This window comes from Mustela erminea, chromosome 12 (assembly GCF_009829155.1).
Source record: "Mustela erminea isolate mMusErm1 chromosome 12, mMusErm1.Pri, whole genome shotgun sequence".
NCBI lineage: Eukaryota > Metazoa > Chordata > Mammalia > Carnivora > Mustelidae > Mustela > Mustela erminea.
Window position 1 is genome coordinate 47,332,183 of NC_045625.1, and position 14,107 is coordinate 47,346,289.

The 14,107-nt window shown below is 38.8% G+C and overlaps 1 protein-coding gene across 1 annotated transcript; it reads left to right on the top strand.

Annotated features, from left to right (window-relative positions):
• Positions 1–910: 910 nt before the first annotated feature.
• On the top strand, positions 911–2,309 carry IFNE (interferon epsilon). Its single transcript, XM_032306988.1, is given in 2 exon segments — positions 911–1,126; positions 1,129–2,309. Coding segments are annotated over 2 exon segments (621 nt in total). The 5' UTR covers positions 911–1,020; the 3' UTR covers positions 1,644–2,309.
• The last annotated feature ends 11,798 nt before the right edge of the window (positions 2,310–14,107 follow it).

Below are 14,107 nucleotides of genomic sequence, written 5' to 3' on the forward strand. Positions count from 1 at the left end.
AAAAAAAAATAAAATATCTTTTAAAAAATGGTTACATAGAATTTTTAAAAAGATTTTATTTATTTATTTGAAAGAGAGATGGTGAGCATGAGCACAAGTGGGGGGGAGGCAGAGGGAGGAGTGGACGCCCCACTGAGCAGAGAGCCCAATGTGGGGCTTGATCCCAGGACTCTGGGATCATGACCTGAGAGCTGAAGGCAGCCTCTTACCTGACTGAGCCACCCAGCTGTCCCTACACAGCATTTAATTAAATGGATTTACCAACATTTATTTAACCATTTCCTTATTGTTGGACCTATAGGCCATTTCTAGTATTCTGCAGATGCAATAATTTTATAACAACCTTCTTTTCCTATTTTTTTTTCTTTTTCATATTACCTTTTATAGGCCAGGAACTTAGATATTCAACTGCCTCAATAAGATATAAAACAATTTAAGATTGCTCATATGTATTTTAAAGTTAATTTGCTCAAACATTTGTGCAAATTTACAGTTCTACTTGAGGTTTTAAATTTAGTAGTCTGTATAGATTTTAATTATCCCCCCTGAGTGCCCTATATGTGCTGCTAAACCTCTGATACGTATTTAATATAAATATTAAAAGAGTACTCCTTTAAAAAATACCCTCAATAAAAGAACTTTAATAAACTTGACTAAATATTGAGAAGCCATATTGTGTTGAGTGAAACTTTGTATGGAATAATGAGGGTAGTAGAAAATCATATTGGATGACTAGTCTGTAATTACCTCAAGGAACACATACAATGAAACAAGTTCTTTTGGTTACTTCGTCAAACAGCCAACACAATGGGGAAAGAGGAGGAAGTGTTCCATAAACACTATGAAAAGGTAACCAGAAAACCTAATGTCTAATCTTGGAGTTAGGACAGCATTAGAAAACAAAACCCACAAAGGAGGACACTTCCCAGAACAATCTGAGATGCATGAAAAGCAAACATTCACTAGAGCTGGAGCTGTACTAAGTCTGTACAGAGATAAGTGGCGCATTCGACCTTCACCATGATTAACAAGCATTTCTTTGAAATTGTGTTGGTGCTCTTGGCCTCTTCTACTCTCTTCTCCCTTGAACTCAAACTGGCTCTCTTCCAACAAAGAGTAAACAGAGAGGTTTAAAACTGTTGAATAAATTCCCCAAATCATCAGTTCAGCCGTGTCTGCCACACAGGACAAACTTCCTCCTTCCCCAGCAGTCTGTGAATCGTCGCCGGTCCCAGAGTGGACAGGCCCTGGCCATTCTGCATGAGATGCTTCTGCAGACCTTCAGCCTCTTCAGGGCAGGTATTTCTCTGGATGGTTGGGAGGAAATCCCGTGGAGAATTTTCCTCACTGAACTTCATCAACAGCTGGAATACCTAGGGGCCCTCAGAGGCCTGGGAGCAGAGCAGAACAGCGGTGTCTTGAGTGGTGGGAACTCTAGGATGCAGGTTAAAAAGTACTTCCGGAGGATCCACAATTACCTGGAAAACCAGGAGTACAACAGCTGCGCCTGGACCATTGTTTGAGTAGAAATCAACCGGTGTCTGTTCTTTGTATTCCAGCTAGTAAGAAAGCTAAGCAAACAAGAAACAGATTCCTTCCAAGTGGAGCAAGAGCCATCTCCAGGCTTTAAAAGCAGAGGGTAGACAGAGGGGTGGGAGGGCTTTTCTGGACTCTATTTTTCTTTTTGTCATAAACTGGTAGTATTGTTTTGGTTTTATGTGGAGATATATATATATATACATATTTTTTTTTAATCTGTCCTTTAAGATCATGCATACTGACTACAATCGTCTGTAACTTGTAATGTCACTTTGTATCTTTGATTTGTCTTAAGTTTTATGAGTTAAAGTAGATTCATTAATATTTCATAACTGGTTCTTCAGATGGGTATATTTTCATACAAGTTGACCAGGTAAATAAAACGAAATGTGTCCCCAGTGTAATAATACTTTTCTTGACATAGAACATCCATTCCAATGATTTCTTTGCCAGAACTTGGTAGACACAATGAGAAATAACTAGGGATAATGTGCACTGTAAGATTTGAAAATATCAATACACACCAAATGCATGAAAAGAGATTCAACCTCACTCATAATAATAAGAAATACAGATTAAAAGTGAGTAACATGCCATTTATACCAGATGGGTGAAGGCCCACACTCTATGGAGATTTGGGGGAGGGATGCTCTTATAATTTGCCAGAGCACTGGAAATTGGTAAGATCACCATAAAGGCAATTTGGTGATACCTATTAAAATTATAGTTTTTTGATCCATAAATTCTGGGTTTGAAAATTATCTTATAAAAAGCCTTGCACATGTGTATAATGACTTATGTGCAATATTATTCATTACAGCATTATTTATAATATCCCAATACAGGAAATTACACAGACTCTTCTAATTAGAGACTGTTAAATTATGTTCACACAAAGGAGCACTACTTAGCTGGAGAAAAGAATGAGGATGCTCTTCCTATACTGAAAAAAGTTAAAAAAAAAAGGCAAGAGGCAGAACAGTGTGTCTAAAATGCTGTATTTAAAATTAAAATGTAAAACAAATTTTACATTTGGCCTAACTTGTACATGAGCAAATAAGGAATATATAAGAAATAAATTACAATGATAACCTGTATTTTGAGAAGAGAGACTAAGGGAAGAGGACAGGGCAGAGGTGCTTTTACAGCTTATTTTTGTAGTTCAATTTTTAGTCACATGAACATTACAATTTAAAATAATAAATTAAAGTGTATCCAACAAGAGCCAGTTATTAGAAATATGCATGAAGGAGGGATTCCTGAGTGGCTCAATCCATTAAGCATCTGCCTTCAGCTCAGACTGGAATCTTGGGACCTTGGGATGGGCCCTGCATGGGACTCCTTGCTCAGTGGGGAGTTTGCTTCTCCCTCTGTTCCTCCCCCTGCTCATGCTCATTTTCTCTCTCTCTCTCTCTCAAATAAATACATAAAATCTTTAAAAAAGAGGAAGTATGCATGGAGTCTTGCTAGCAAAAGGAAGTGTTAGATGAAGATGAGAAGAAACAGGACTGCACCAGACTTCCCTTGGTGGGAAGGGGAGTGGCCGGGAGGAAGAGAGCTGGACAGGAGGGCACCCATGCCGACTGAGGGAGAGGGTTTCCACTCTCATCACAGCTGCCGTTGATGAAGGGATTCCAGCTCTTCCAGCCAGGAGCTTAGAAATCATTGTGGATCAAATGTGGGACCAGAGAAACTGACGTTCAGTGAGACTTGATGGCTTTCCCACAGTCACAGTGACTTTCGCCCAATGTAAGAACCAGAGCCATGGCCCCAGATGTCTGGGGCTAGTTCTACTACTTGACGTCATGTTCTGCTTTAGAGTCATCGCATAATTTGAGATGAAATTGATCACTGATTGTGAAAACTTGCTGAAGAACAAAACATATTTCATCCCGGTGTAATTAATGTAAGTGTGTTAGCTGTTTCGATTTTGGCCATTCTGATAGGTGTGTAGTGATATCTGATTGTGGTTTGAGTTCCCGTTTCCCTAATGGCTCCTGCTGTTGGATATTTTTTCATGTGCTTATTTGGCATCTTTATAACCTCTTTGGTGAAATGTCTCTTCATGTCCTTGGATTTGACTTCAAAGGGAGGAGGATGAACTGAACAGGGTCCTGAGCCTGAGCTGGGTCCACTGCCCTAGAGAAAGAGACAGGGAGGCAGAGGCTGGTCGGTCAGGAGGACGTCTTGGCCACACTTCAGCCCTGGTCTTGACCTGTTTACTTTCAGGTTCACCTGGAGGTAGGGAAGTGGAGAGAGGAAAGACACAAGCAAATACAGGTCATTTGCTTCACATGATCAGTAGAATTTTTGTTTTCTTTAAACCAGGAAGTTTTCAGAACAAAATCCTTGATTTAACGCATTATACAACTCTCACATTAACCTAGCAAAGTAGTTTCTGTTACTGTAGTCCTTTCTCAGGTGAGAATGACCAGACTTTCAAGGTGAAGTGATTTGTTCAAAGTAACATAATAAGCCATGGAGCCAGCCAATGCCACAACAAAGATTCTCAGCCAGATCTGCCTGACTCAGAAGGCTGCCCTGTGTTCCAGACCCCACAAACCCGAACAGCAGGCACTATGAAATAACTCTGCAAAATAATAATAACAACAATGATGATAATTTGCTCCGGCTTTCCTTATTCAAGTTCACACAAGTACAGCCTTGAATTGAAAAAAGAACATTTTCTCTCCCTGGACATTTCTTTCCTGAGAATTAAGGGAAACAGAATGGAGGAAGTGCCAAGTAGAAATTCAGAGCAGATAATATATACTCATATTTAGAAGCTAAAACCTATACTGTGTCTGCTAATGTTTACCCAAACATTTAGCTTTACTAGTTGACATCCTGCTTCTGTAACTGTCTTCACTGCCTAATACAAAATAAAAATTGCTTGCTTTTAAATATATGTGCCATCTTAAAGCTTTAAAACCAGAGATATAAACTTGGAGGAAATATTGGGGAAGATAGGCACTTTATAGAGACTAGATGAGAAAAATAAAAAGTTTAAAAAAATAAAGAGACTACATGCCCGGCCATCAGTGCATAGATGGGCTCAGAGTAAAGGTAAGATCATTTGTACTCACAGGCTGGGTCATCTAAGTTATCCGAGGCACATGTACTGAGCTAAATAGATTATCAAATGAAAAAGCAGTGTACAAAATAACTAGTATCATCATATTTTCTACAAATAAAAATACATGTAAAATGTCTGAAAAGAAATGCACTAAAATGTTTGTAATAGTGCTATCTAGGTGATAGAATTTTCATTCTCTTATCCTTTTTGAATTTTAAATATTTCTCCATGAATATAAATTCATTTTAGAGTCAGGGGAAAATGATATTATTTGTGAAATTTTAAAAAAGAAAATAAATATGGCTCCTTGTAGAGAGTTGGCTTAGGATACTTATCACCTGCAATAAATTAAGCCCCACCTCCAGTATATAGCAGACTCATCTGGGGGGCTTGTTAAAACAGAGATGGCATGGCATCACTCCCAATGTTTCTGGTCCAGTAAGTCTGTAATGGAGCCTAAGTGTTTGCATTTCTAGCAATTTCTAGATGATGCCGATGCTGTTGGCCCTAACACTCCACATCATAAACCATTCCTCTATTTCTTGATAGCCTTGATAGACGTTTAACAGATAAAGGCCTGGTCTCCTTGAGGTTACTGATCTCATATTTTCCCACAGTCCCACCCCAGGTGGGAGACTGCTGATGAGGAAAGGTTTTTTTGTTTTTTTTTTTCCTATCACTACCTTTTCATAGCAGCAGATTCAGTGGTCCTTCTCCTTCTTAAAGAAGCAGGATATAGAGACTGTGATACTCCAGGTACATTCCATGACAGAAACTGTCTTCTCAGGAAAATGATCCAAACTAAGTTTTTGTCTGGAATGTTCTGTTCCTCATGCCTGTGATTGTATAAAATCAAACCTGCAACCATAACCTGACCAGATGAGGAATGGGATGTGAACACAAAGGAAATCAAACCTCTGAAAGACAGAGGATTCCAAGGTAAGAGACAGCAAACTGGTTCAGTAACTGAGAAGTATAGATGTTTGGTAAATACAGAGATTTGGGGGGCATTCTTGGAATTGCCTTTGGCTGAAATGAGTCATGTAGCCCATTTTCTCCCCTGTATCCAATGACTGGATGTAGGGGGATGAAGGCTCAGACCCCTCACTCTGCCTCTGAAAGGCCATTGCCACTTCAGAGCCCCGTCCCCAACCCAGGCTTTGACTGAAGCCACGTTGTGACTGGCCGGCCCCTCAGCTTTTCCTCTCCTCCATCTGCGGACTTCTCTTCTCACATGTGTTGAGCCTATAACCCTCCCAAATAAACTCCTTGCATGGTAATTTGGTCTCAGAGTCTGCTTTCTCTGCACCTAACTTCCAAAAGCAAACCGCGCAGACCTTCCATCTGGGGCCATAGGAAACCCAAACTCACATATTGCCTTGGTCAAATACATATTAGCACCCTAATATGTGTTACTATCTCATTCTTGCTATTTATGACTCCTTAAGTTTTCATTTCTCAGAAAACCCTTAGAGTCTGATTTGTCTAAATCTGTTTACTCTTCCAGAGCACACCACCAATCACATCACAAACCGCGCTGTACGATGCTGGATCACTTCTCTTTCAACAAAAGTAGGACCTACTTCAGGGTGGGGAAATAGCTTCTTAACTCTTTGCTTAGCACATTCTTGAACACATAAAGGGACAATCTAAACACTGAATGAATAAAGACATTTAAAATGCAGTGTTAACAGAAAGAAGAGATACATACGGTGCCTAGGTGGCTTAGTCAGTTAAGCATCTGCTTTCGGTTCAGACCATGATCCTGGGGTCCTGGGATTGAGACCCGTGTTGGGTTCCCTGCTCAGCGGGGAGTCTGCTTCTCCTTCTCACTCTGCTGCTCCCTCTGCTTGTGCTCTCTTACTCTCTCTCTGTCAAATAAATAAATAAAATCTTAAAAAAAAAAAAGAAAAAAGAGATATATAAATACCATATCATCGTCGTCAGTTGTATGTATAAGAAGACACTCTACCTAGAGATGAGGAAGTCTTGTTTATGAGCCTGCTAAGAGGCTAATTCTTATTTTTGTTTTTCATTTTCTCTACTTTTCCTGGATGGACAGTTTGGATAAGCTATGTCTTGCACTAAAAAGTAAAGTGTTTTTCATTCTCTAATGAATCCTTGGATGGTAAAGGTACAATAAGACAATGACATAATATATAGATCAGAAGTGCTGGTGGGATCCCTTCTTCTGACTAATTGTTCTACTCATCTGAGAAAATCCTTTTCTGAACTCACTCATCATGGGCCTTTGGTCCCTGTCTGCTCTTGATGGTTAGTCACGCTTTCAACAGCCAATTAATATAGAAACCACTGACAACAACTCAATGTTTCCTATTTTGGGTTCAGTTAAAAAAAAAAAAACAAGTAATAGAAAAATATAAAACAATTCATGTAAGTAGTGTAAATGGCTACTTTTACAGTTGTATAAAGTGTAACACTCCTCCCATTGTTCTGTTGGAAAGACCACTTGTCTTGTTATTGTCCAAAGTTGGGTGGATGTTGAATCAGTTTTTGCACCTGCTATCAGTAGCGATTTTATGACAAATTTCTTTATTTCTTTGGCTTGTATACTTGAAACATTATGAGTAAGCAGAAGATAGCCAGCATGTAGTATCTGGAGACTAGTAGCCAGAGTCACATTATAAGGACTCGGGGAAGTGATCATAACACAAAAATGGTCCCATGGTTTTACCGTCAATGTAAGAAGAATCCATCTTCTTAGAAACCTGTTCAGACAAGTTTTAGTCATTAAAGGTGAAGATGTGTACCTCTTGGGAAGGGTGAAGCAAGGCTCAAGGAGAACAAAGAACAGTGTTGCCCTTGACCTATAAATCATGTGACTCTTTTCTACCTAAGACAGCTAAGTGCATATTGTTTTAGTAAAACTTATTCCAAGTTTCAACATAAGCCTTATCATTAATAAGGTATTTCCCTAAGAGAAAATTTAACAGTAATTCATGTGGGTTCTTGTCAGATAAACAAGGTAGTTATCAATGTGGATAAAAATATTTATGATCAGGCAAACCATAAGAGACTGTTAATCTCACAAAACAAACTGAGTGTTGCCAGGGGCAGGGAGGTAGGGAGAGAGGGGTGGGGTTATAGACATTGGGAAAGGTATGCGCTATGGTGAGTGCTGTGAAGTGTGTAAACCTGGCGATTCACAGACCGGTACCCCTGGGGCTACTAATGCATTATATGTTAATTAAAAATTATAAAAATATTTATGATCAAAATGGAGTTAATTTGAGAGCATTGAAAGTGGAATTTTTAGCTGGTATATTATTCAGTATAGTGGACTTATTTTAGTAACAGCTCCTAATCTAGTGTCAGTCCTTGGGAGGAAAGTTTGAGTGGGAGAGAAAGAGACTCAATGAAACTGGGAAGGAAATAAGCATATTTCCAGGGCAAATTATGGGGTTACATGAGAAATACCTTGAAGGACCTAATTGTGCCCACTAGAGGGGGAAGAAAAAGAGGATGCACTCTCTGTGGGTGAGACAGGGCTCAGGAGCCGAAACGAAAATGTCCTCAAAATCCCTCGGGCTAAGTAGATTTCTACTATGCGTTGACATTAGAAGAACAAAGAGAGTTGTTTGGACATTTCAGGGCTTCAGCTGTAGCCCTCTGTAGGGAAACTGTACCAGAAGACACACAAAGGAGGGTCCTATGTAGAAAGGATGTTAGAAATTTCACCAACAATCCATCTCTAAGTTCTGGGCAAAAAGTTTCCTGGAACACTTGGGCCCATATCTGAGGGGTTAGACGTCAGAAACCACATGTGGCATTATACATATGTGGGGTAGAGCGCAAGGTTCCAGAGGAAAGATTTCTTCCCTAAAGCATCTCTCTCAGATTGTTGTGTGCAACGAATGCCTAACATATTAAAAATAATCAGAACAAAAACAAAAACACACCTAAAGTGCTCACCACTCTGAGATCAGACCTGAGCTGAAACCAAGAGCTGGTTGCTTAACCCACTACACCATCAATGTGCCCAATATGTAAATTTTTTTTAAAAGTCTGTCCAGTAAAGAACTATCAAGAGAATAAAAAAATATATAAAAATGTATGTCGTATATAAATCTATGACATATAGAAAAAATCTCAAAATGTATCATTGATATTAATATTATTAATATAAAAAACTCAAAAATGTTTAACAATACAATAGCAATATCAGCAAGAAGTACAGAAGCCGGGGCGCCTGGGTGGCTCAGTGGGTTAAAGTCTCTGCCTTCGGCTCAGCTCATGATCTCAGGGTCCTGGGATCGAGTCCCACATCGGGCTCCCAGCTCAGCGGAGAGCCTGCTTCTCCCTCTCCCTCTGCTTGCTGCTTTGCCTCCTTGTGTTCTCTCTGTCTGTATCTCTCTGTCAAATAAATAAATAAAATCTTAAAAAAAAAAGAAACACAGAAGCAATTTACAAAAGCAGACATAGCTACAAGTAGATAATATACATATATAGCCTTCCTAGTGATCATTTATATAAATGTAAAATCTGATAAACAGCAAGATGGTTTGGAGATAGCTGGGTTAAGAGCACACAGCTGTACATAGGAGAAGTGTTCAATTTTTAAATATAGGTGGTTATTTTGGTAAAATTGACCAAAAATTTTTTTAAAGATTTTATTTATTTATTTGACAAAGACATGGTGAGAGAGGGAACACAAGCACGGGGGAGTGGGAGAGGGAGAAGCAGACTTTCTGCTGAGCAAGGAGACAAATGCGGGGCTCGATCCGGATAGGACCCTGGGATCATGACTTGAGCTGAAGGCTGATACTTAATGACTGAGCCACCCAGGTGCCCCAATCTACCAAAATTTTTAAATGCAAATGCATTTCTGGATATTTATATTACAGAAAGACTGTTCATACACCTGCCTAAATGTGTGCCCAAATTTATTTATTGCAGCATTATTTTTATAAAAGATAATTGCAGCCAAGTTAATGTGCTCTTATAAAAGATTAGGTGAGTAAACAGTGGACATGCCATGTTATAGAATACTCTAAAGCCATTAAATTCATTTACATAAAGCCTGCGTCCAGGTTCATGTTAAATACTGATGAATAGATTGTTTTGAATTTCTCCCAGTAGTTTGTTAACCTTAAAAAAAATAAAACTGCCAGTTATTTACCAACAATAGTTAGCTTTATTCAGGAATACCACAAAATTGCAATCAGGCACAGCAAGGTATACAAAACAGTAGGCAAATTTGGAATAAAAAGAAGGAATGTAGGGGCATCTGGGTGGCTCAATAGGTTAAGCATCTTCCTACAGCTCAGGTCATGATCTCGAGTCTTGGGATTGAGCCCTGAGTTGGGCTTACTGCTCATTGGGGAGTCTGCTTCTCCCTCTCCCTCTGCTCCTGCTCCTGCTCTCTTTCTCTCATTCGCTCTCGCGCGTGCACTCTCTCTCTCTTTCTTTCTCTCTCTCTCTCAAATAAATAAAATCTTTCAAAAAAAAAAAAAAAGAATGTACTTTTAAAAAGAGAAAAGTGGTGGAGGGCTTTGGGGGTGGGGGGGTGGGTAGAGCAATTATAAACAAAAAGTCCATCGGGAAAAAACTAGGGATGCAAAGTATAGTGGTTTCTCATTGGCTGAATTGTGATTTATCTCTCATTGGCTGGGCTTTTGCCAAGGGAGGAAGAAAACTTCCTCCTGCTCAAATAGTAAATTAGTATTCGATTGCAAGGTCTATCTCTTCCTCTGGGATTTGCAATTGACTTTGAGTGGTAGCAGTGGTAAGGCATCAGAGTTCCCTGTGTCCAACTTCCCAACTCCATTTTGGTAAGGTTTCTGTTTATTAATTTTCACATGTTGTATAGAAAATCTATGTTACACATAGATTACACATATAGAAAATTTAGATTTTCCATAGAAAATCTAATGACCACATTACTGATTGTGATAACTAGCTTAAAAACAATGTGTATAAAAGTGTTCTGTCATTTTATTTAAACAGCAAACATATTTATGGGAATCTAGAATAAATGCATAATGCAAAATAAAGGGGAAAGTCAGGCTTTAAAATGGTGATGTCATGCTAATACCAGTTTTGTGTAGTTATTTACTATCTAATCTGACTACATCACACCATCCAATATAATTGGTTTTTAAGGGAATTTGGGGATTTTTTTTCCATCCCGATTTTAACAACTTTGTTCTCTGGTGTCTCTTTGCTAAGAAGCATATCAGAATGGCTTAGTGCTGGTTAAGAAAGAAAGAAAGAGAGAGAGAGAGAGAAAGAAAGAAAGAAAGAAAGAAAGAAAGAAAGAAAGAAAGAAAGAAAGAAGGAAGGAAGGAAAAAATTTTAGCTGTCTTCATTAAGGATAAACAGAACAGGGTGCTATGTTAATGGTGCTTATAAATACCTAGAGTTACTTTATTTCACAATGTTGAAACCATTCTAGTGACTGATGTTATTCTGCCCTCTAGTGGTTCGAATTAAAAATTCCTGTTTGACTACATTCCAGGAAAATAGCTTTGAGGCAGGATCTTTATGAAATTTTCCCTTTAAAAGGACAACAGGGGGTTTGGGAGAAGGGGGTGGGATTATGGACATTGGGGAGGGTATGTGCTTTGGTGAGTGCTGTGAAGTGTGTAAACCTGGTGATTCACAGACCTGTACCCCTGGGGATAAAAATATATGTTTATAAAAAATGAAAAATTAAAAAAAAAAAAAAGGACAACAAACCAAAAATGAAAAACAGCATGGAAAACTTGATGTATATACATCATCAAATAATCTCAGCAGAAATATTTTGATCTCAACGTATTTTAGATTTGCATTGTTTTGCCCATTACATCATTAAAAGTTTTTAAGACTGCAATATTTCAACTCGATTTTAAGTATTCACAACCAACAGTGGAGTTCTACAGAGGCTTCCCCAGGCCATTTTTTGAACAGAGTGCCATCGCTTCAAACCTTAAGAGAACAAGGTTTTTCGAAGGCAGAAAAAGGGGACCACACAACATATCCAAACATAAATAAAGCTGACCAAGTTTTAGTATTCTAAGTGCTTTTTTATACACTATTTCCTTGAAGGCACTAGGATCTTTGCTGCTTTGCTTCAGTAGCTTTCGTCCAGTTCCAGCAAACACACACACACACGCCCACGTGTATGAATGACACAGAATGGCTTCTAGACCAGCTAACCCAGATTATCCCAGTGCTCACACATGTTTCAGCCAAGGTTATTTATTGACCTTCTACATAGCCAAGTGGCATTGACTACGTACCCCATTCTCCAGCCCATTCTCTTGGCATTATGTTCTCCTATACTAAGCATTGCCTCCCTTAGGATAGATGTGCCTGTAAACATGTGTGCTATTTCACGGTGCTTCCTAAGCCTCGGCTTGCCTGGACGTAATTCCATCTTTCCTTTGTTGATATGATGGAAGGAACAGTTGAAATAAGAAGCAGTATCAGAATGAGATTGATACGTATCAGTTGACAGCTTCCCAGATCTATGACTCAAGCATACAGTTTTATTATGCACTGTCTCCTTTTCTAGCTCTTGTCTATAAAAGCATGACCAGCTGTTTACTGGTCCATGTTCCCAAACTGTTACAATAAAAATGAGGGCTTATTATTCTTTAATTCAGCCAGGAACCAGTCAACAGCTCTGCCTGCTACTCCCCCTGCGTGTGCTCTCTCTCTGACAGATAAATATATAAAACCTTAAAATCTTAAAAAATATATAAAATATTAAAAAATATATAATATATAATTATTGTTATATTAGACTATTATAAATAATACTATAATTTATAATAATATGTAAATATATTATAATATATAAATATAAATTATTATTATAAATTATATAAAATCTTAAAAGAATAAATAAAATAAACTTTAGTAACATTTTTAGGTCTCTGTCCCTGTGAGACTAAGTTTCAATACAGTAGGAAATACATGTGCCTTATTTACCTGTAGGCTTTTCTTTTTATTATTTTTTTTAAAAGATTTATTTATTTATTTGAATGGAATGCACGGGGTGTGGGGGGAAATTTCAAGCAGACTCTCTGCTGAGCAGGGAGCCGGACCTGGGGATTGATCTCACAACCCTGAGATTATGACTTCAGCCAAAATGAAGAGTCTGACGTTTACCCACTAAGCCACTCAGGTGCCCCTTATTTTGGTTTCTTTTTAACATTTTATTTTTAAGTAATCTCTACTCCCACTGTGGGGACAGAACTCACAACCCTGAGATCAAGAGTTGCTGATCCACACTGTCCATGAAATCACTGAGAAAAAATCATATGGCATAAAAGGGTTAAACTATGCACAGAAAAACTAACCCACATTATTCCCAGATCCCATGCAATATTCTTCTCCAAGTCAGATGCACTTCTCTTATTCATGCTCCCACCCTCTCCAGGGAGGTCTCTGCTTATGCATTCCACCAAACTGACTCTCAGGAAGGTCAGCAAAGGCATCTGTTTCTGACATCACAGGCAGTTTCAATCCACATCTTCCAGGAATCCGCTGATGGTATTCAAAGCACATTTACTTCCTTAAAGACACTCACCAGCATCCTCCCTTATCCCTGTGCTGTATGGCCAAGAGTCCACCGTCTCCTTTGTGGCTCTTCTCTCCCGTTCCTTCAATGGCTGAAGAGCCTCAGAATCAAGTTTATGTCTGTTTCTCACATGACACGGTCTCCCTGCGTGACCACCTCTGTTTCTCACTTTGCCTGCTAGATGTGGACCTCAGCCATGGCGTTTCTTGTCAACTGCCAGCTCACCTGCCCCCGACACCGGACATACATGTCTCCATGTCTGCCAGTGACCTGCCGAAGGGCCCGCAGATTTTCTGTGTGCACTTCCTGTGTGCCTCTACCTCTCTGCTCAGGCAGCAGGTGAGAGAAGTCACGTCCTTTCCTTCTTCATTAGAACACTAGGTAGGAGGTTTGTTTATAGATTCCATCCCTACAGCAACCATATTTATATGTCCCTACAACCAAAGATGTAGACATCAGGATCTGTACTTATTATGTCCTATAGCCTAAGGTCAATGTGCAAGTGTCTTAGAGAAAGTCAGTTGTCATTTCCATCGTTAATGCAGTATGATGGTAAATGCATACTGCTGTCCATTTCCAATGAAGTTACACAATCAGACCTGGTGTTCCTCTTTGAAAATCCTTTTGTCCTTAAAGTTCCATAAAGAAGAAAATGATAAACTGATTACATATTATAAATATATTTTGTTATATTCTGCTATGTAAAGGTGCACATAATATTATATGAAAAAACTGAATCTTATCAATATTTACATAAATAAATATTTAAATAGATAAATAGACACAAACAAGGTCATCTGTAAGCAACTACTGCTTGTAGAGTTGACATGTTCTGAGAACACTTGACAGACTGACTGTGTTCATGTCTTCGCAACAGCAGAAGTGAGAGTTTCTGACTAGGCAGAACTCCAGAATGTGTGATGTTACAGTCAGAGGGAATCATTTCCATGTTGAAATGGGTC